General features: G+C 41.6%; 1 protein-coding gene across 2 annotated transcripts in view; it reads left to right on the top strand.

Moving 5' to 3' along the window:
* NBAS (NBAS subunit of NRZ tethering complex) overlaps positions 1–24,214 on the top strand; it is a 178,468-nt gene that overhangs the window by 14,153 nt on the left and 140,101 nt on the right. For both annotated transcript variants that reach the window (XM_081905888.1, XM_081905889.1), the window contains exons 9-14: positions 428–526; positions 13,772–13,916; positions 14,926–14,991; positions 17,437–17,565; positions 19,041–19,104; positions 21,797–21,990. In XM_081905888.1, the coding sequence (XP_081762014.1) occupies positions 428–526; positions 13,772–13,916; positions 14,926–14,991; positions 17,437–17,565; positions 19,041–19,104; positions 21,797–21,990 (697 nt within the window). The remainder of the gene's footprint in view (positions 1–427; positions 527–13,771; positions 13,917–14,925; positions 14,992–17,436; positions 17,566–19,040; positions 19,105–21,796; positions 21,991–24,214) is intronic.

Consider the following 24,214-nt stretch of genomic DNA (forward strand, 5'->3'; position numbering starts at 1 on the left):
AGGCAAGTGATTACCAGGGACAGGGACCTTTTGGCACTGGCTCCTCAATTATGCAGTGCCTCATTCTCACATTGTTGATTTGCACCTGCCAAAAAATAGGTAAACATCTATCCCCCGCCCCAGGCCATTTATTTTCCAACAAGTACGTACAGCCACTTTTGCTCTTAAAATTCTTGCACCAATTTCTTTTTACCCTTCCTGGTTTAATGCTGGTCTTGAAATGATTTCTTGTTGCTGCCTCCATGCTGTCTATAAGAAGGCCTTCTTAAATGATGATTTCCACCGCATATTGTTATTTTAACTTTTTTTGAATAGTTATATTTGTTTCATTTTTAACTATTTTGCAAACTGCCTGGAGGACTTAACCATGGATGGGCAACATATTAATGCAACAAATGAGTAAATAAATGCCTTTACTTTTGTCCAGTGTTGGAACGAATCAGAGCTTCCAAGAAAGCCACAGTTTCAGCTTCAGCAGCCATTATGTCCATGGAATAACTGCTGTAATTTATCATCCTGCACACCGGTAAGTATGTTAGTCTATTTATATATATATATAGAGAGAGAGAGTGTGTGTGTGCGTGTGAGTGAGAGAGAGAGAGTTGTGATGTAGTTTATGTGATTCGGTTGCATTTTAGAAAAGGCCATAAATTCCCCCACCCCACATCTTATAAGTTGCAAATGGTTTGCTGGTGGAAGATAAGAGTTTGCTGGCATTTTCAGAAAGTGGTGAAATTCTGTTTCGTTTTTTGTTTGGGTGGTGGAAAGATTAGCATAGTTGCAGTTTGTTCTAGGCATGCCAGGGGACCTAGAAATGCCTAGAAAACTGATCCTCCAGAAATTGTTGGGTCTGTGTGGGCAGACCAGCGGAAGGTATTTGTTTGTCCCATCAGGTGTGCTGATAAAGCTTCAGGGTCCTTTCGATTTGCCTTCCAATTCCTACAGCTATTTTAAAATCAAGGAGAAATGCAGCCCAGGCCACAATCCCATTTCACACTTACCTGAGAGCAGGCATAACTGAATACATTGTTCCTTCTGAGTAAACAGGCATAGGCTGGAACTTTTAGTCATTTACGTCAGATTGCTGCTCTGAAATGGCAGAGTCTAAAAACTAAGGTATTTCAGAAAGATCTGTTTGGCTTATTTCAAAACCTTCAAGGAGGTTGGTGCTCCACAAGACAAGTTGTTCCATTTCTGTATGGATCTCTTCTCTTAATGTTCAAATCCATTGTTTTGCAGCCTATCATTGGCAGATGTTAGCCTTATTTGGTTGGTGCCAAGTTGGGGGCAAGTACTCTTTGGTGAGACAACCCTAGCAGAGATTTAAGCAACGTAGATGTGGAAATATAGGCTGTTAGCCCTTTAAAATGTGCCCTTTAAAGCGAGCCCCAAAGTTTTCCCTAGGAAAAAGACCACATGTTTGGGAAGTATAAATATGGTTTACTTACAATCTCTCTGAAGGTCAGATTCATGTGCTTCAGAATCGCTGCACAGGCAGTAAAACTTAGCTTTGTTTCAAAATGGTGAAAGTTCCTAGATTATTGGTAAAGGACTTGGGTTGCCAGCTGTTGTTGGACTACAATTCTTATCATCCCTAGCTAGCAGGACTAGTGGTCAGGGATGATGGGAAGTGTAGTCCAAGAACAGCTGAAGACCCAAGTTTGGAAGAGTGACTTGTGAGAGCTATGCGGTTGAGCTTTTCACATAGTCTGGGGGAGAACAAAGGCCTTGATTACCTGGTTCCTTCAAGGTGAAGGGAACATAGCTAAGCTTGGCAGTACAGTCCACTCCACAGTATCAATCCCCTTTCCTCTACCCTTACATTATAGTTCCTGTGTAGCAGGATACAGTTAACTGACTTGCTGGGTACAATAATTGAAGCTGGAATACAGGATACAGGAAGCTGCTCTATACTGTATTAAGCTATTGGCCTGTCTGCTGTGTGGCTGTACCTGGAGATGTCAGAGATTGAAGCTGGACTTTCTAAATGCAAAGCAGATGCCCGGCCACTAAGTTATGGGCCTTCTCAAACAAATAGAAGGGCTGTTGTTGCAAAGATAACAGAAGAGCCTCCAAAGGATGCAGAAACGTTAGTCCTTCTCACTAAAAACATTTCTTACTAGTGAGATAATCCATGCTGCTAAAATGGATAAAAATGACTTTTGAATACCTACAAGAGCTGCTGGCAGAAATCCCCAGCCTCCAAATGACAGCTTTTCCCCCCTGAGCCCAGAATCGTCATGCACTCTCCCTTTGGTTGTGTGTCTGTCTGGTCTTCATAGTTTTTGCAACCACACATTTACGGATTTGAATATCACCAGTGTGTTTCTGTCTGGTTTCGACACGGATTTATTTTTCAGCCCAGCTTGGTTGTGGATTTTGGAATTCCCCCCATTGTGCAAACAGAGCTGCCTGACTTCGATAACCAGAGCTTTCTGCTCTTCTTCTTTTCTTTGTAACATGTCTGGCTAAGATAGCGAATATGAAAGACAAGCTCATTACGACTATACTGCTCAGTGGTGGGACGTAATCTGCCTTTCGCCGTTCTCCTTTGTTTCCGTATGTTTGGAACTCTGCCTCCAATAACTAGCGTCAGTGGCTATGTTCTGCCTCTGTGGTTGGAGGCAGTGAAGCTTCTGAACATGGGTTGCTGGAAATCTATGGAGGGCAGATTCCTCGTGTGCTTAGACCCTTCTGGGTTTCCCCCCTGTACAGTGGTGCCCCGCAAGACGAACGCCTCGCAAGACGAAAAACCCGCTAGACGAAAGGGTTTTCCGTTTTGGAGGCGCTTCGCAAAACGAATTTCCCTATGGGCTTCCTTCGCAAGACGAAAGCCCATAGGGAAATCTCCAGGGACAGCGGGGAAGTGCAGCGCGTCTTCCCCACTGTCCTCGGACCTCCTCCGAAGCCTGGCAATGGGGCGGAGAGCCCTCCTCCCCCCGCCAGGCTTCGGAGGGCTTCTCCGAAGGCTTGCGGTGGGAGGAGGGCTTTCCTCCCCACCGCCAACATTTAGAATGCTGTTCTGAATGTTGGCGGTGGGGAGGAAAAACCCTCCTCCCACCGCAAGTCCCGGGAACAGAGGAGAAGCGCTGCGCGCCTTCCCCTCTGTTCCCGGACCTGTCCTGAAGGCTTGCGGTGGGAGGAGGGCTTTCCTCCCCACCGCCAACATTCAGAATGCTGTTCTGAATGTTGGCGGTGGGGAGGAAAAACCCTCCTCTCACCGCAAGCCCCGGGAACAGAGGAGAAGCGCTGCACGCCTTCCCCTCTGTTCCCGTACCTGTGCTGAAGGCTTGCGGTGGGGAGAAAAGCCCTTCTCCGCACCGCCAGCCTGGCAAGTGGTCTCCATAGGAACGCATTAATTGATTTTTAATGCATTCCTATGGGAAACTGTGCTTCGCAAGACGAAAAACTCGCAAGACGAAAAAACGTGCGGAACGAATTAATTTCGTCTTGCGAGGCACCACTGTATCTGGTTTTCTGCTGTGAAAACAGGCTGCTGGGCCTATCCAGCAGGCTCTTCTTACCTTATGCTTACAAATATTACCCTCATTCAATTCCTTTTCACCAAGACTTCCTTTCCCCATAGATTTCTGTGATGATGGCAGCTGACAGCAGATTGACAGCTTAATCTATTTTCCCAGGGAGTGCAGATTATTTCTTCATCTTGCAGAATTGATATTGTTCTGTTCCGCCCCCTTCCCTCGTGTGTTGCAATAATCTTTAAAGTCCCCCAGAGAAGACACCTACCTTCCCCAGTAAAGTGTGAAAAGGAGTACGGCAGCTGTGGGGATTTGAGCTGCGATTCACAATTTTGCAGTCAAATTTCTTTTCATGCTGTCTGAGGCTGTTGTGCATTTCGTGGCCTCGTTTTTTATATGTCTCTCAACGGAGAATGAGGACATACAAAAAACCCCTGAGGTAAGTCACACTCTGGCACACCTTCAGTGGCGTTTGGTTGAAATCACTCAAGTTAAATGTGTGTAAGATGTGATCATCATCAGAGTATATGTACTCAGAAGTAAAGTCCTGTTGAGTTCCATGGGACTGACACCCAAGTAAGTGGGGGTTTAGGATTGCAGCATTATGACTGGGGTAGGAGAGCTGAAAAACAAATCACATCTGGCAACCACTGTGCCCCCTTTGGTTTCAGATAGCACATGGGTAGATGAGTCTAAAAAACCTGGGACATGGTGGATCCTTTCCCAAAAGTGATGTATTTCACGTTAACTATAAATGTGTATACAGTTGGACCTTGGAAGTCAAACAGAATCCATTCCAGAATTCTGTTCGACTTCCAAAATGGTTTGGGAACCAAGGTGCGGCTTCTGATTGGCTGCAGGAAGCCCCAGCAGCCAATCAGAAGCTGTGGAAGTCGTGGCAGACATTCAGCTTCCAAATAACTTTAGCAAACCAGAACAATCATTTCTGGGCTTGCGGCGTTTGGGACCCAAAATGTTCAACTCGCAAGTTGTTCAAGATCCAAGGTACAACTGTACTTGATTCTGACAAAACAAAGCCTCCTGAGTTATATTTTGCTCTAGGAGGCTTAGTTTGGTCAGAATCAAGGATACATTTCCAGAGTTAACGCTAAATACATGACATCTGGTTAATGAGTCATCATATCTGCTAGAGGACTGTGAAAGTTTGTGTCCTGGGCTTTTTAGGCTCATCTACCCATGTACTATCTGAAAAGGAGTGCATTGGTTGCCAGATGTGAGATATATTGGCATTATTTTCAGCTCTCCTACGCCACTCTATTTTGTGGGAAAATACTTGCTATGGTATTTTCTTCCCTTATTGCAGTTGCTAACATTTTTGTACCCAAAATTGAAAATCAGTGTTGAAAGGCAACAACCTTGCCTGACATCCCTCCCCATGGTACAAGAGATTTTGAGATATGCCCATTGATGATGGTTTTCTTTCTTTCTTTCTTTCTTTCTTTCTTTCTTTCTTTCTTTCTTTCTTTCTTTCTTTCTTTAGTTGATGAACCAAATGAGAAATTTGGCTGTCTTAAAACATTTACCTAAAATCTCATTGCTTTTAGTGCCATTTTCACAAAAGACTGTTCACTGTATGTGTCCAAATGCCTTTCTGGTCCCAGCAAAGAACGGCACTGCAGGTGTTTTTGCTCTGTAATTGATATGGATCATTTCCCTTCTATGCTCTCTCAATTGTTTTCTTTTAAAAAACCTGAGAACACTCTCCCAGACTATAATAATCTAATGTTAGATTAAATCTTCCTGCTAGAATTCTTAACATTTTATAATTGGTATTCATCAGTGCTGAATTCCTGTGTGAGTCTATTGCTGAGACATTTTTGTCACATTTCAGTATTAGAATATTCTTCGCTTTCATCCAGGACACTGGTTTGTGTCCAGCAAAGTCCTTGTGTGAGTAGAAGTCATTTCACCACTGCAATGAAACTTCTCCTCCGTCTTCATTCTCAAACTATTGTGGCACAAAATCCGTAACTTTGACCATTAGGTCAAAGACTCTTCTGTGAATTGAGGGATATCGCTGTATATAGCTCAATAATTTAAAATGGCCCCATTTGGATGAAGATACCATGACTTCATAAGATGAGGTATGCATGAACCTTCCACCTGCATCCTCTGTGTGGTCAATTACCTTCCTTGCCTGCCATGTTTAACTGAGGAAATATTTAGCTAAACAGAGTTTTCCTTACACCCAATGTGGAAAACTATGTTTACCAGTACAGTTGTACCTTGGTTCTTGAAGGAATCCATTTACGAAGTCTGTTCAACTTCCAAAAACGTTCAGAAACCAAGGCACAGCTTCCGATTGGCTGCAATAGCTTCCTGCACTCAACCGGAAGCTGCAGAAACTGCGTCATATGTTCAGCTTCCAAAGAATGTTTGCAAACACTTACTTCTGGGTTTGCAGCGTTCAGGAGCCAAAACGTGTGCGTACCAAGGTGTTCGAGAACCAAGGTGTAGTGGTATCTTGGTTTGCAACCGCTTAGGATTACAACCACATCAAACCCAGAAGTGCGTGTCCCTTTTTTTGGATTACAACCAATTTTTGTATGGAGGCCCCATTGGCGAAAGCGCACCTTGGGTTACAACCTGTTTTGGTCTCCAACCGGACCTCCGGAATGGATCATGGTTGTAAACTAAGGTACCACTGTATGACTGTAATGGACAAACCAGGATCTTAAACCGAGGTATGAAGTTAGTTTAAGATTCTGACTTGTCTTACTGGCACATTTATTAACTTACACCAGAACGGGGTCTATAATACAGTGGTACCTCGGGTTACAGATGCTTCAGGTTACAGACTTCGCCAACCCAGAAATAGTACCTCGAGTTAAGAACTTTGCTTCAGGATGAGAACAGAAATCGTGCAGCAGTGGCGCGGCGGCAGCAGGAGGCCCCATTAGCTAAAGTGGTGCTTCAGGTTAAGAACAGTTTCAGGTTAAGAACGGACCTCCAGAACTAATTAAGTATGTAACCAGAGGTACCACTGTACTGTTTCTCCAACTTGATATTATTTTTATCTCTCATTATAGGGTTACCAACATGGTGCCCTCCAGATATCCCATCACCCCTTACTATTGAGCATGCTGCCTGGAGCTACTTTTGGAGCCTGAAACATATCAAGGGGACAAACTTGGCTACCCTATCTTAGAAGTTCAGTAAGGAAAAGTAGAGCTTGAACAGCTGTTTGAGTATAAAAGTTGCTTGCCTGCTCTCCACAAAAGAAAGAGGGAGAGAGCAAGTAGGTGTTGCATCCATGATCCTTTCATTCCCTTGGTTCCATTGAACTACTAAATTAAAGGTCATTCATGGTGCAGGAATTCAAGCTCAACCAGCTGGAAGTATCTGGACACTTGATGGCCTCAGGCTATCTGTCAACTTGTTTTGGTTATTCTTTTTTTGGCATTATCGACTCTCTTGTCCAGTCCTTTAAAAAGTTAATAATTCATAAGTGAGCTCAGGCCTCCTTTTGTGGCCATCAATGGAGCTCTAAGATTCATTTGAAAGCTCTGCGTCTTGGTCTCTTAATATAGCTCCCGTCTGCTTTGTGCTGCACTTGTTTAAAATTTTAAGCATGTGCTGCAATGATACATATGTCTTCTTTTGTTCTGTGGGAGCAGGGTTTTTGTCTAACCTGATATGGCAGCTTTACTCCAGCTTTCATTAAATCTCTCCCATCTTGAGACGAGACGCTTAAATTATAAATGATATTGTGGTGTCTGCTAGCGTTATGAACTCGAATGAATTCAGCTTGGGCCTTTTTCTAATCTTTACCCACCTGAGCTCCTCAACCCAGCAGCAGCAGGCAAATGCACAGGACGCTTCCATATGGCTGCTGTGTGTGGATTGGAGAGCTAAACCAACACTTGGGGTTAGAAAAGAACAAGGAGATAGCATCTTGGACTCCCTGCTGAAGCCTGCCAGACGGGAAGGGAAGGCAGAAGGGGGGAAAGCCCCATATGCTCATTGTCTTTTTTTTTTTTTTTTTATAAAAATTTTTATTAAGATTTTTTACAGATACATATTTAACAAACAGAATAGGTTTCATAACATCCTTTCATTCTATTGCGGACTCCCTCACGTCTCCCGCTTCCACTTTCATCATTAAAAACGAATTTTTCCAAGCAAATTATCATCTTGTTTATGCTCTTAAGTGCAATATTTAGGTTAAACTCAAATAAAAAATTATAATTTAATGGTAGACAGTTATTTCTGCTCTGGCTTCCTTGTTAGGATTCAACCAAATTACAGTACTTTTGTAAATAAATCTTAAATTTCTTCCAGTCTTCTTCAACCCTCTCCTCTCCCAGGTCGCGGATTCTGCCAGTCATCTCAGCCAGTTGCATATAGTCCATCAGCTGCATCTGCCATTCTTCCAGTGTGGGTAGATCTTGGGTTTTCCAGCTCTTAGCAATAAGTATCCTTGCCGCCGTTGTAGCGTACATAAAAAATGTTCTGTCCTTCTTTAACACGTTCTGGCCGACCATGCCCAGAAGGAAGGCCTCTGGTTTCTTGGTAAAGGTATACTTAAATACCTTTTTTAACTCATTGTATATCATTTCCCAAAAGGCCTTCACTTTAGGGCAGGTCCACCAGAGGTGAAAGAATGTTCCTTCATTTTCCTTACATTTCCAACATTTGTTATCAGACGAATGGTATATTTTAGCCAGTTTCACTGGGGTCATGTACCATCTATATATCATTTTCATTACATTTTCCTTCAGAGCATTACATGCTGTGAAGTTCAGCCCGGTGGTCCATAACCTTTCCCAGTCCTCAAACATAATGTTGTGCCCAATATCCTGGGCCCACTTTATCATAGCCGATTTAACCAATTCGTCTTGTGTGTTCCATTTCAGCAGCAAGTTATACATTTTTGAAAGTACCTTGGTCTTAGGTTCTAGCAGTTCTGTCTCCAGTTTCGATTTCTCCACCTGGAATCCTAACTTTTTATCAATCTTAAACACTTCCTTAATCTGAGCATAGTGTAACCAGTCTCGCACTTTATCTTTCATTTTCTCTAAACTCTGCAGTTTCCAATTGTCTCCATCCCTTTCTAGTATTTCCCAATATTTTGGCCAATTGGCCTCCATATTGGGTCTTTTTCGGGCCTTAGCCTCCAAAGGTGACAGCCACCTCGGTGTTTTGTTTTCTAATAAGTCTTTATATCTTGTCCAGACATTAAATATTGCTTTTCTGACAATATGGTTCTTAAAGACCTTGTTGATCTTAACCTTGTCGTACCATAAATATGCATGCCATCCAAATGCATTGTTAAAACCTTCCAAATCCAGCACATCCGTGTCCTCCAGAAGTAGCCAGTCTTTTAGCCAGCAGAAAGCTGCGGCTTCATAGTACAACTTTAAGTCTGGCAGGGCAAAGCCCCCTCTTTCTTTTGCGTCCGTTAATATCTTAAACTTAATTCTGGGCTTTTTGCCCTGCCAGACAAATTTGGAGATATCTTTCTGCCACTTCCGGAAGCACTCCGTTTTATCTACAATCTGCAATGTCTGAAACAAAAATAACATTTTTGGCAATACATTCATCTTAATAGCAGCTATTCGACCTAACAATGAAAGTTTCAATTTTGACCAGCTATCCAAGTCTCTCTTAATTTCAGACCAACATTTTTCATAATTATCTTTAAACAGACTCAAATTCTTTGCTGTTATGTTTACCCCTAGGTATTTAACTTTCTTAACCACAGTTAACTCTGTCTCTCTCTGAAACCGTTCCGACTCAATATCTGTCAAGTTTTTTCCCAACACCTTGGTTTTTTGCTTATTTAGTTTAAATCCCGCCACCCGACCAAAATCTTGGATTAGTTGTAGTACTCTTTTCGTACTAGATTCTGGCTCCTGTAATGTCAGAACTAAGTCATCTGCAAACGCTTTAAGTTTGTATTGTTTCGCTCCGACCTGTATCCCTTCCACCAACCTGTCCCCTCTAATCGTGTTCAAGAGCACCTCCAGGACCGAGATAAATAATAACGGGGAAATCGGACAGCCTTGTCGTGTTCCTTTTTCAATTTTAAACTCTTCTGTAACCACATTGTTAACTATCAGTTTAGCCTTTTGTTCTGAATATATTGCATCAATCCCATTCTCAAACCCCCGGCCCACTCCCATTTCTTTTAAATTCCCTTTCATAAACTTCCAGGATATGTTATCAAAGGCCTTCTCCGCGTCTATAAAAATTAAAACAGCTTTAGTATTTATGTCTGTTTGTAAAAGCTCCAATATATCTATAATGTTCCTTGTATTGGCAGACATATGTCTACCTGGGAGAAAGCCTGCCTGGTCTTTATGGATTACTTTGTTTAAAACCCTCTTGAATCTACTTGCCAAAACGTCTGCAAATATTTTGTAATCCACATTTAAAAGGGTCTCTTAATATAGCTCCCGTCTGCTTTGTGCTGCACTTGTTTAAAATTTTAAGCATGTGCTGCAATGATACATATGTCTTCTTTTGTTCTGTGGGAGCAGGGTTTTTGTCTAACCTGATATGGCAGCTTTACTCCAGCTTTCATTAAATCTCTCCCATCTTGAGACGAGACGCTTAAATTATAAATGATATTGTGGTGTCTGCTAGCGTTATGAACTCGAATGAATTCAGCTTGGGCCTTTTTCTAATCTTTACCCACCTGAGCTCCTCAACCCAGCAGCAGCAGGCAAATGCACAGGACGCTTCCATATGGCTGCTGTGTGTGGATTGGAGAGCTAAACCAACACTTGGGGTTAGAAAAGAACAAGGAGATAGCATCTTGGACTCCCTGCTGAAGCCTGCCAGACGGGAAGGGAAGGCAGAAGGGGGGAAAGCCCCATATGCTCATTGTCATGGTCAATTTCTTCTCCATCAGTAAGGCTTTTTCCAACTTTGAGCTGCTGCCACAAGTTGGCAGAAGGAACTTTGCAAGTTAAACCTTGCAAGCACAGGCTTCTAAAGTAGATTTGACCTTTCTCGGGAACTTCCTCTAAGACACGGCACTGAAACCTAACTAAGCGCTGGAGGTATGGAATAGCCCTCCTACTGGTTGGAGGTGTTGCTTACAGTTCTGGCCCATGTAAAGCCTCCAGATGTCAAATCTTTGCTGCTAGAAGGACAACACCTCTGTAGTATCTCTCCCTCTCATCAAAAGCCTTGCACTAATTCCCAGTGCCTTACAGTTTGGGAACCACTGACATATGCATCGAATATTCCCAAGTGTCTAGGAGAAGATTTGTGGCGATGGTGATTTGTGGCAATCTCAAGGGAGGCAGAACTTGTGGCAGGGTTGAATGGTTTGCTGTCTGTGGCATTCCCAAAGCAAAGCAAAGATTAGACTCTGATTAATAGAATACACACACAGGCTTGACCAGCAAGACTCTGGGAGGAGTGCGTACTAATAATAATTCCTCTCCACCCTCCAGCCCAGGTCGTTTTATTCACAAAAGAACTTTTTACACAGTGTACATAAGAACCAATAAGATTTCCTCTGAGCATTTCAAAAAAACCCATGTGGAACAAAGTTAAAATTAAAACTACAAAGAGCTAATTTCCTACTTAAGCATGCATATGCAATTCAGAATAAATAAAAGAGGAAGCGAAGGGGAATGCTTTTAGGAAACTCCGGAGATCATAAACAGGAGTAAACAGGAGAGGCAGGGTGGCAAGGAGATAGGTATCTTTATCACCCTCCTGTGAAACTATTTCCAGGCCCTAAGATTAACAAAACCAAGGAAGGGAACATCAAAGAAACTATTATCTTTATTACTTAGGGTGCCTGATGCAGCAGCCGGCAACTGGTCTGTGTTACATGACTTATCAGGTGTAGAGAAAGCAAATGCCAGAGGTGGAGAGGCTTGTGGGATTCGATCAGAAACTATTGTCAATGAATGAAACCCAGTCAACGCAATGCTTTCATTGCTGACACAATGGCTTGCTCCATATTTCATAATTCTTCATAGCAATCCCAACTGACACCCACACTCTCTATATTTGCACTCCTACAGCTGTCACCATTTATTGCTAATGGGAGTAAGTTCACACTGGCTCTTTATCTGTTGGACTTTGTCCTCTTGCTAGAGTTTGCCCTTGACCATTGGTGGCATGCTTAAACTGGGAATAGGCGGTCCTCTAGGTCTTGCTGGACTACTGCCACCCCTGATGATTGGCCATATTGACTGGGGCTGGTGGGATTTGGGAGCAGGGCACTGTAGAGGGAAAGAGGAATTAGTGAAAATCACACCCACTCCCTTTCCACCAGTGCAAACTGCCCATTAGAAGAGTTGAGTTCGCAGGATCTAGTATAATCAGCAAGAAGAGTAAAACTTTAAACCCTACTAAATGTAGGAAATGATGTTCATATTACACCATTCATTTCTCTTTATTAGTCCCCCTACCAATTTTGGTTTGGACTGTTTCTCTTCTTAACCATTGCCATTAAGTTAACTACTGTTTTTGTGAACCTGTTATGACTTTTACTCAGTACCATAAAAGAAACACTAAAGGATCTAAGAGTAGAATAAAATCAGCTATAAATTGCTTCTCTCACATCTTTCCAATAAGATGTAGATAATGCATGCACCAAAATTAAATATCATCTTCAATTTCTGCATTTTGGAATCTCCAAAAATAATTCTTTGCTAACCTTTACTTAAGACTTATCAAGATGGAATGCTTTATGCTGCTAGCTCAGACCAGTTCTATGCCTGATTTGATTCAAGTTTTGGATGTAGCATTAAAGCTAACCTATATTTTATAGTTAACTATAAAAACAGGTTAGTATCACGTGCATGTGTTGCTTTCACATGGCAAATGGAATCTCTCAAGACCAGCTTGTTGCCCATTTCTTCTCTAACAAAAGGATTCGTTTAACACCTCTTAGCTTTTTCCTTGAACAGTTATTTGTTCCCCCAAATAATTTAGTTTCTTTTTATGGCAATGTAATGACACTTTGCAATTACTGAATCCATTTTTGTTGTTGTTGAGCTATAATAGTTATGAGTATTTTTTTTTGGGGGGGGGTTAAATCCATTTATTTACAAACTTCTGTATATAATTTAACCACTAGATGGTGATATTTTGCCAACTGAAATCAAATCTGCGTAATCTGGCTTTTTATTTAATGATTTTATTTGGGTAAAATAATGCTCATACACCCCTATTTCACATTTTTATCTGAAGAGGATTTCTGGAAGAAAAAAAAGAATTAAAGCAGGCAATTACTTTGAAATATATCCCGCTAGGTGAATTCACAGTGCAATCCTGTGCATGGTGTAAGTCCCATAGTGTTAGTTTACGGAGACTTACTCCCAGGTAGGTGTTTACAGGATTGCGGCCTTGGAGGTTTAAAAATATTTTAAAATCCACATGAATTTTCTTCCCTTTGCTCTGAGTAGCAGTTTGAAATAGTAAATGTTATAACTGATAACGCCCAAGTGTGGAATTATTGCTATAAATATTTCAGCAGTTGTCAAGTCATCGCAGATGGCAAGTGCCTGTTTTTATTTATTTATTTCAGAAATTGCAAACTGCTTCCCAACAAATATATATATGGCCAAATACAACTTCCTTGCTCTGCTAGTGGAAAGTTAACACAAGGGGTAGATAGCTCAGTGGATTAGAGCGTGGTGCTGATAACGCCAAGGTTGCGGGTTCGGTCCCTGTTTGTGGCTGCTGCATATTCCTGTATTGCAGGGGCTTGGATCTTGAGGGAGCCTTCCAACTCTGATTCTGTGACCCTGTGACTCCCGCTAGTTCAATGGAACGTCCTCTCCCCTCTTGTGCCTTTCCCAAATCCACCCTGGAGGGTAGAGAAAAAACACACAGAACAGCAAGGGGGCCCAAGAGAGGGGAGATTCCCTCTAGTGGTCAAGGAGAAATCCTTGTGCTGATGGAACAATCCTAGGGCTGTCATATGTCCCAGACAGTACCTGGATTTTAAAGGCGCAATTGACGTACAGGGTGGGTTAGCAAAAGGCGTCGCTTCGTCCCGCATCTTTGGGCAAATCAATCAAAAAACCGTGGGGTGTAAAAAAAAACGCAACTCGACAGTTTCGGTGGTTTCCTTAAGAAAAGCTCAACAATTTTGGGGTCTTCCTGCTTTTATTTTTTGGAGGCCTAAACATTCCCTTAGCGCTCCATTGAAACCTGCCCATTTCATATAATATAATAGACATGGTAATCTTAATACAAAGAAACTTGCTGCAGTTCATTGTAAAGCGATTGCTCATTGCTCAGAACAGAGGTGGAGCATGCCAAACTCAAGATTCGATTCCTCTTGCTTGCGATAGGCTTTTGATCGTCGGTGGCTGCGAAATGGATGGCGAGGGATCCGGCGCGTCCAAAGCAAGTAGCTGTGGTCTGTCGGCGTGGAGAGTTCTTTCGGGATCCCCCTATTACAAGCCGGTTACGAGTTATGAAGATGATATCGGGACCGTGAGTAGCACTGCTATCATCACATAGGATTGTTTGAGCATACCTCTATTGGCCCTTGCAGGTCTCATTTTTATTCTTTACATTAGCAAAGGTTTCACACGTGTCATCTTCCGTTTTCATATAAAGGCAGACAAGACAATGCTTCTTCCTCGTTCTAACATTTCTAGATGTTGAAAAAGCTGAAATGTATCATCAGCAAGCTCACAGGGTGTTGCTGTTACTTCATGGGGGAACTGAATTTCTGAATTCTTCCTCCTCACCTATTTTTATCAGACTTAGGGGAAAGAGCTAGCCTTCAAATCCCACACCCATCAACAGTCTGCACCAGAGACTGGTTTCATTGTATGGCCCTCTTGCTTTTGTATGTTAGGCTACAACCTTGTACACACACATCTGGTAATAAGCTCCACTGAACACAAAGGGTATTTACTTCTCAGGAGGCATGCACAGAATTGTGTTGCTGGGAGAATTTCTGATTCTGTTGCCCACCTTGCCCCTTCTGTGGCTGGAAAAAACGTCCCCCCCACCCCAATTTATGTGGCATAAATGAAGTACACCTTGTGTACCTGGTGGTCAGATGTGAAGCTGTGGTTTTCGCTGCCATCCTGATCTCAGGTTTATTCTCAACAACAGGTTGGTTAAAATGCTCTAGGCAACAAATACCCAGAACCCCTGTTCTAGCTTATATCATTCAGAATCTTTTTGAATTCTTTGCACCCAGAGCTACTTTTCTAGAAAAAGAGGTGCTGGACCCCTCACCATAAACGCTTCCCTTGCTCTCTTATAATTGCAATGGCGCCCACCTGAGAGGTGGTGGAACTGAGTTCTGGCTGAAAAAAGACTTGTTTGCCCCTATTTTAGAGGAATGTTACTATATTATTTGTTGCTTCCATGATTTGCTTTAGCTTCTGACAAAGAAAGCACTTGCACACACACCTGTGTGTGTGTGATAAACACACACACATATACATACATGAGCTTAATTTGATATGGTTTCTTTTTCTAACAGGCCAAGAGAAGGTCATTGTTCAAGATTAGGTCTTTCAACTTTTACAGTAGACAAGGAAGAGAACAGGTAACAGAGGATGTAAATATATATCAATACCTTATGCTTTTGTGAGACACGTGTCAAGTGCAACTTTTGCGTCAGGGGTGGCAGTTCTGCGGTACTCAAGATTTTATTGGGACTCCTAGCTCCCAGCCAGCATGGTCAATGGCCAATATTTATTTGTCAATATGTGGTTTGTCTGTGGTGGTGACCTCTAAAATCTGCACCTCTACCTCTGTTTGTTCCTTAACTGAGGACAACCAAATAATTCTGTTTCCAGCAGCCCCCAGTGACAGAAAAGAAAGCTGTTTCCACCGATTGTCACATGCCTGGTTTGGTGGAGTTGCTGGATTGAAGCCAACAGAGTCCTACTTAGAGTAGGCCGATTGAAATTAATAACCATGGCAAACTGAACTTCATTTCAGTGGCTCTGCTCTGACTTAAAATTTAATTAAACATGATCCGTTCTCTCCAGATCTCCACACAGTAATTGGGGATTCCTTGGGAAGTTGTAATTACACTACATATATTGGACGTTCATAAATAAATAACAGTAATAACAGAAGATTTTGTTGCCTTTACCCTTTTGCCTCCCCGTCCCCCACTTTGCCCCTTGTGGCTGGGTAAGGCTTGTACTCTTGCGAACTTCCTCAGCTTTTTAAAAAAAGTGTGTATGTGTGAACTTAGGTACAGAAGTTTCTGTTCACATACCCAAAATGAAAAAAAAAAGGTTGTTGAGGATGGGTGAGTGTTTGCGGGAAATGATGGGAAAACGCAGCTCAGATGTGTATGGCAAGCGGCAGAGTGGTAATTAATATAATGACTGAAAAAAAATGAGAATGTGAAGAACGTCATGTGCCAAATGTGTACATAGGGGGAAAAAATGATCTGAAAGACTCACTTGTGATATAGCATCTCCTTCTGGAAGCACCTATCATAAGGTGTGTGGTGACAATACTTTCCTTTCTCTCCCAACTTGTTTGACTGTGTGGTGATAGCTGCCCATGGTGGCAGCTGCATTCCCTCCTGTGACCATCCAGAGTGAGGTCAGTGCAATACAGGAAGCATTGCCCTTGCTCCGAATTGGCTGTGTGCTTCCCTCAGTGATGTCACAGTGTCAAATCTGATTGGATATTAGGCAACATGATGTCATGAGATCCTTCATTGCAGGGGCAGGGAACCTGTGGCCTTCCTGAGGCCTTTGAACTCCAGCTCCCATCAGCTCTAGCCAACTTGGCCAACAATCAGGAATGATGGGAGCTGTAGTCCTGCAACACATTTTGTCCTCTATGGGCTGTATTATGTTGTGAGGAAGAAGCTTAGTGGAAAACAAAAAACAGCGCTTAAACAGCAGCCAAATGGGGCAGGGAATAGTGGGTGAATAGCTTCACTGTGTGCTGAAAATGTTTGCCTGAAAACATTTGGCACCGTGCTAAAACACCCTCAGTTTCTTACATTTTAGTCAGTCTAGTATTTTATATTCTAGAAATTAATGGCAGGGGTCCATTACTCTTTGGAATGATTCACTCATCTCTTTTCCATTTCTTACTCATAAATACATTTGACAGCATTTGCAACTCTTTTATATTATTTTAAAAATGTCTTATAGCCTAGTTTTTAAAATTATGTGGATCTTTCCTGCTCAGTATTTCATCTAAGTAGTTTCTAGAATTAAGAAGACATGACTTATCATTAAAAGCCACTGTGAGTTCTGATTGGTTTATATTTTGTCCATTGTTTGCATGACACAGATTTGACGTGTTGCCCACAGACTCCCCCCTCCCCTTAGCCAACAACCCGACATTCCCCTGAGTGTTCTGCTACTTCACGTCTATCCTGTCCTAGCTGATGGGTGATTGAATGGAACTTCCAAGAAACTGTATTTAGGATTCAAGTGCCACTCTATTATCCACTTAACTGCCTCACAGTTTATGACCCCCAAATTTGTCATCCTCTAAATGTTTTGGGCTACAACTCCCAGGACCCCAAACCATTGACCATGGTTTCTGGGACCATGGTTTATGGTCCAAAATATCTGGAGAGCATCAGGTTGGGAAAGGCTGGGCTACATCTTGAAGGTCCTTTACACCTGGGGAGTCTAACACTTTTTGGCTCAAGGACTGCATTCATCCGTGGCCAACCCTTTAAGGACTCCCACACTCAAAAATGGTGGGATCTTGGGATGTCAAATCAGGCCCTCAAACTAGGAGTTAAGCTACACTTGTTGTACACACTTACCTGGAAGGAAAACCCATTCATAGAACTGCCCTACTGGTTTCAGAAATTGTGGTTCTTACTTGATGCTTCTGTGTATCTGTTGTACAAATTTTAAGGAGCACTTCATGTTTTATAAGATCCAGGAGGTGTACAAAGGGAAGATACATTGAAAATGGGGGGGGGGGATGAGGGCTACGAGCTTAATGCTTCTTTGAAATGCCTTTGCTTTTAATCACTGATCAAAATCTTGCGCAGGATGGTGTTTTCAAGATGAGCCTTTCTCCAGATGGGACTCGCCTAGCAGCTATTCACTTTAGTGGAAAATTAACCGTCTGGGGAATCCCTTCTCTAAGACAACAAGGAGAATGGGAGCAGAGCGACCAGGTATGTGATGATTAACAGTTTGTAAATACTGGAATGTATTTGTAGCTATAGATAGCTTAAATGAAACTTGTATGACATTTCTTTTTCTGCTTTTTAAGTGGTGGTAGTTCTTTTTTTAAGCATGTCCAAAATGCTAAAAGACATATATGCCTTTTTATATGCACAACATATTTGTTAATTATGAAGAAATGGTGCTTTTTAGCCATTGGAATGGTTATCCATATGGAAACTGAATCAATTGTAGACAATCCTACACATGCCTACTCTGGAATAAGACCCATTACTCACAGCTAAGTGTGTCTAGGATTCGCTTAAAACTCACTTGATCAATTAACTAAAATTACTTTAATTGGATAACATACCCACTACAGTTGCTATTTTTTATAATCATCTATCTACATTATGCAGCTGCTAGGGTCATTTGAGCTATGTGCTACAATGCGTAAAGATTAATATTGGCAAAAAATATTTGCAGCTGAGCTGAATTTACAGCCCGGTATATCTTACAACATGGTAACATCATTAATCTTAAGACGATTGTATTCAAATCCGTTTGTTGTATACCTGGAAAGACAAAAGAGAGATGCACACAGGAATGTAGACCAAGGTTCGAATCAGTATTATTTAATCACTTCTTCCCCAGAAACACTTCTTGGAGTACCAGAACATATGTTTCATTCCTTGTTTTGCTTCACGTTACTTCAGGGTTTATTGTCCCCGCCCCCCGCAACAATGCTCAGTTGTGTCCCATATACTCTATATAACATTTTAAAATTGAAATAATATAACCTGACATCTAGAGATGTTGTTTTAATATTAACATGTGCACACACACTGTTTGGAGGAAGTGTTCTCTGCCTTTTTGCTCAGCTCAGCAGTACTTCCCTCTCTGTGTTTGTGTCTGTATGTGGGGTTAGGGTTTTTTTTTGTGTTAAATCTCCTTGCACATGGGTAGGCAAACTAAGGTCCAGGGGCCGGAGCCAGCCCAATCGCCTTCTCAAGGCCTGCGGATGGTCCTGGAATCAGCGTATTTTTACATGTGTAGAATGTGTTCTTTTATTTAAAATGCATCTCTGGGTTATTTGTGGGGCATAGGAATTCATTTATCCCCCCCCAAATAATAGTCCACCCCCCCCCAGGTCTAAGGGACAGTGGACCGGCCCCTCCTGAAAAAGTTTGCTGACCCCTGTGCTTGCGTATATATCTTGTCATAGCAAGATAGACATTTGTAGTCATTAAAGCTTTGGAATTGGTTCCCAATAATACAGTGGTACCTCAGGTTACATATGCTTCAGGTTACAGACTCCGCTAACCCAGAAATGGTACCTCGGGTTAAGAACTTTGCTTCAGGATTAGAACAGAAATCGTGCTCCAGCGGCACAGTGGCAGCAGGAGGCCCCATTAGCTAAAGTTTTGTTTATAGTGTACATATGGATATGTATAAAACTTAATTGGAGATTTTCTGTTTCTTTTAGCCGGGCTATGATGAAATCAAACCGGAATGGCGACTCTCTCTTGAGAAACGGAAGAAAATCAAAGGTTGGAGCCATAGTGTAGTTTCGTGTGTGTGTGTGTGTGTGTGTGTGTGTGTGTGTGAGAGAGAGAGAGAGAGAGAGAGAGCAAGACCTGAGTGAGCAGGTTAATCCATCATTGTGTGTTTAAGATATCATAAGGGCCAACGTTACAATGCTACCATCCAAAATGCTAGAAGATTACATGTCCCTTCTGAGGAAGCAGTATTTGAGAATGTGTGAGTGATGGGCACATCCTCTTTCCATTTTTTTCCATTTCCATGAGCCATGTGTAAAATGTGAAGATATTCTTCACCCAGGTTGGAATCTGTGAGGAGCTGTCCATGGTGCCAGGCAGCCTGGAATAGGATTTATGTACAGTGGTACCTCGGGTTACAGACACTTCAGGTTGCATACGCTTCAGGTTACAGACTCCGCTAACCCAAAAATAGTACCTCGGGTTAAGAACTTTGCTTCAGGATGAGAACAGAAATCGTGCTCTGGTGGCACGGCGGCAGTGGGAGGCCCCATTAGCTAAAGTGGTCCTTCAGGTTAAGAACAGTTTCAGGTTACGTACAGACCTCCAGAACGAATTAAGTACTTAACCTGAGGTACCACTGTAATAGGATTTCTGTACAGTGGTACCTCGGGTTACAGACGCTTCAGGTTACAGACTCCGCTAACCCAGAAATAGTACCTCGGGTTAAGAACTTTGCTTCAGGATGAGAACAGAAATCGTGCTCCGGCGGCGCGGAGGCAGCGGGAGGCGCCATTAGCTAAAGTGGTCCTTCAGGTTAAGAACAGTTTCAGGTTAAGAATGGACCTCCAGAACGAATTAAGTTCTTAACCCGAGGTACCACTGTACTGCTTGTGTTCTAACCCAACACCTTTCTTTCAAAAGGATCAACAGCTTTCATCATTCTTGCTAGGTTCTGTCCCAGCTGCCTTCCCCCCCTTGCCCCCAACAGGGATCCCCAGAGGACAGCTCCAAGAAGACAGTTTTACCCCCACACCACCACTCTATACACATTCTGTCACTATCTTGATGACTTCTCATTATGTGAAATTGTGTTTTGTGTATTTCTAAGATGAACTTTACTGTTACTTTTAGGCCGCATTGGAAGGTTTTATATCTTGAAAAGTGGAGTGTAAATAATCTCAGAAATAGTGCAGTTTTGCATGTGTCGTTGTTGTCTATTTACGATGCCAGTTTAATTCACAATGTTTTGTTTACAAAGGGTGCCTTCAAGAGTGTACAAGTTGCTACCTTTTTGTGGACGATCCCATTTCACTTCCAAACTGATATTAAGTGTCTCTCCCATTCTTCATTTGCCTATGTAGGGTGGCTCATAGCAATTTAAATTTAGCATCTTATAAATTAAGAACTCCTGTGTAATCATAAATACTGCAAAATAAATTAAAGGCAGAAAACAAAATAAAATATAACCTTGAAATGAAAAAGCAGATCCTTAGCAGGGGGGAAATCTCCTGCAATAATAATGTGTTTTACCAGCCAGCAAATTATGGATAGGCTATGTACATTCATCCTTGGGCAAAGTATCTGATGATGCAGCTACTTGAAAGGCCCTGACACTTGTAACTAACAACCAGGCCTCAGGTGAGACACAATAATAATAATAATAACAACAATAAAAATAAAATAAAATACACAAACAATTTTATTATTTGTACCCAGCCCATCTGACTGGGTTGCCTCAGCCACTCTGGGCAGCTTCCAACGTCTATAAAAATATCATAAAACATTAAACTTTAAAAGGCTTCCTTCTACAGGGCTGCTTTCAGATGTCTTCTAAAGGTTATATAGTTACGCATCTCCTTGACAACTGATGGGAGAACATTCCACAGGGTGTGGACCACTACCGAGAAGGCCCCTGCCTGGTTCCCTGTAACCTCACATCTCGCAGTGAGGGAACCACGAGAGGACCCAGTGTCTGGGCTGGATGATGGGCTGGAGACTCTCCTTCAGGTCTATCTGTGTATCTGAATGCCAACACCAAAAGTAAAATAAAAATAAAATAGATTGGTTCCTGTGAAAAACACCATCTACCCTAAGATATTATGTCAGAGCTAGTATTTAGGACCCAGAAGAAGGTGAGTCTTCACGCTGGCAAATATTTTTCAAGCAGCGTAATTCTACAACATAACTACATGATAAGCAGCATAACAAAGTAGAAATCTCTTTAACTCAGCCCCTTTATGGATATTTCATTCCCTTTAGGAGAAGCCATATAGATTCTCCCTCCTCCCTTCTTCCCTTGGTTGTGACACCTTTCCCAGATGGTTTCTGCTTGATATAGCTTCATCAAGATTCCATGAATAATGTTCTGAGCATTTGCCAGTGAGATTGTTGCACAGTTGGCCTGAGGAGCCATAAGTCCATATCTATCTATTAATTTTTAAAGTTTCACCCTGCTTTGTGTGAGCGGATCTGCCTAACACACTTAGCTGCATTATTTTTAAAATATTACATGAAGAAATCTGTCAGAATCTTTAATTATTCAGTTTTGCTTTAGTTAATCCAGAGATAACTTTAATTAAAATACTACCGTAAAAACGTAGCGAAGCGAAGCTCTACGCAATGCTGATACAGTATATTGTCGTTAAATTTAGACTCTCTCAGATGATTTTTTTATTAAATAATTGAAGCTGTTCTAGTTCCTGTTTTAAAGCTTTTTTTTCTACTTTCCCCCACCTCCAAGACAAGGAATCTTTTTACCCAATGATAGACATCAACTGGTGGTCAGAGAATGCGGTCATCCTGGCTCGCTGTTCGGGTGCTTTGACAGTTTCATCAGTGAAGACCTTGAAAAATCTGTTGGGCAAATCCTGTGAATGGTTTGAAAGTTCCCCTCAGGTCACTTCTGCTCATGATGGTGGATTTCTAAGTTTGGAGGTAGGGAACACTGGCAGAAATGTCATATTTCTATGTGTGGAATGTCATCTCCTTCATGTGTAAGTCTCCTATACACGTGTGTGTGTGTGTGTGTGTGTGTGTGTGTGTGTGTAAAGCATTTTAGATGGACTTCAATTATTAAAATAGAAGAGTGAGATGCATTTGACAATGTCCCTATTCAAATTATTTCTTTATTATTTCATTGCATTTATGAAATGTTTTGTTCTGTAATATTATCTCAAAGCAATTTCACAGTGGCAACATTGAGAATAAAAACAATTCCATGTGTACAAACAATTTAAACAATTTCATATGTAAAACCAATTTCAAATCCAATACAAATACAGACGGGGGTAGTTCTGACTGGGATGTCACAGTGAACCATGGCTTTTTCCAAGGTGAAGTAGCTGCAGAGAGCCTCCAGCCTTCTCTGGTGTGGCTGAGAGAAGTTGACCTGGACGCTTTATTTTTTTAAAAATAACTTTTATTTTGACAAAGTAATAATCATAAATAAATAAGAATAAAAATGTGCACCCCCACCACCGAGACCATTCCATTCTAACTATCCAACCTCCCAAAACTTCAACACCTCTTGAGATGGTTTGACTCCTTTCTGTTTTAATAGTACAAATTCTACAAACACTCTCCATATCTCCTCAAAATCATTTCTCCTCCGTATTCCCTGTTTTACCTTAATGGCACATGTCAACTCATGATTAATAGCTCTATCCCACACCTCTTTATACCATTCTGCCATTTTATATTCTGCTTGCCCCTTCCACTTCCTAGCTTTCATAATTCGTGGCAGCTGTCAATAAATTTGTGAGCAAGTCCTTCATAGCCTGTGAACCTTCCACCCCATTGTAAATTGATAATTATGCTACCTCTGGACTTTTGGTCAGCTTTAACCCAGTGATTTCTGTTATCTCCTTAAACACCTTTTGCCAAAAAATTCGTACATATTTATACCTCTACTACATGTGGACATAATGCCCTGTTTTCTGGCATCCCCTCCAACATAACACCGAATATTCCTGACTTGGACACGTTATGTTGAAACCTGGCAAACTCTTGTAAATCTTACCTATGCTCTGTCTGAAACAAGCCAGCTGCATAATCTGTGAACCACGTTAAAATAATCCTATCTCTGCTACTTATGTGCCTCCACACACAGCCATTTTACTTCATGAGGGAGCAAGCAAGCTAGCAAGCTACATCTGAACCAGATGGGTACTCAACCAAGTGTCACTCAGTAACTCATTGGAATTAATGAACATGGATAAATTAAGTCTGTTAATTCCAGTGGCTCCACTCCGAGTGAAACTTAGTTGAATACCTGCCCAGGAACTATAGCTAATGGCTTTGGAACAAGCCATGCTTTGAAGTTGGCTTAACACCCTGGCTTATTCTGAGGATGTAAATCATAATTTCACAATTAAGACTCAATAGGAAACTGTAGTTAGCCTGGTGTTTTCCAGATCACGAAAAGGGACAAACAAAGCGTCTGTGATGGGAACTACAAGAATCATTTGTTAACTTGTTAAACTGACAAACGATCACTTTAACTTGACTGTGGTTAGCTTGTTCTTAACAAGCCATATATAAGATTTACTGCATTCTGTTGGGTTTCGATGAAATGGCAAACTGCCCATAATAAAAAACAGACAAAGGACATTCCAATCTCCTCACATCCATGCTGGGGAGTTGGGGAGTGTGTGAGATCAAGGCTAACTGTGACTTATCCCTGTCAGGATAAACCATGGTTTATTGTGACATTCCAAATTAGCTGGGTGACTTTAATTTACTGGCAAAAAATAAATTAATTTAATCTATAGTAAAGGGACACACAACTATGGAAAAATTAATTATGATTACATATTGTGGGTTCTTTTTGTTGAACTCAAAACTTCTGATGGTATGAGTAACAAGCACTAAGTTAACCATAGTTAATAAATCTCATCTACTGTTATCAACTTTTAGGAGCTCTTCCCGCCCTCCCCCCCAGCCAATGAGACTAAATTAATTTGTTTAATTTAGCTCCCCGCCCCCATCTTTGGACTTGTAGTAGAGTTCTATCCTAACACCCCTATATTTATATACTTCGGGAACATCAAAAAGGAAGCATATGTCATAGGAAATTTATGAAACGCCATAGAACATAGAATCTTCAAATCAGGAGAACACTGGGAATACGAAGGAGCAAATCCAACATAATTTTTAATCC

Source organism: Podarcis melisellensis (genome assembly GCF_964234715.1).
Source record: "Podarcis melisellensis genome assembly, chromosome: 3".
NCBI classification, from domain to species: domain Eukaryota; kingdom Metazoa; phylum Chordata; class Lepidosauria; order Squamata; family Lacertidae; genus Podarcis; species Podarcis melisellensis.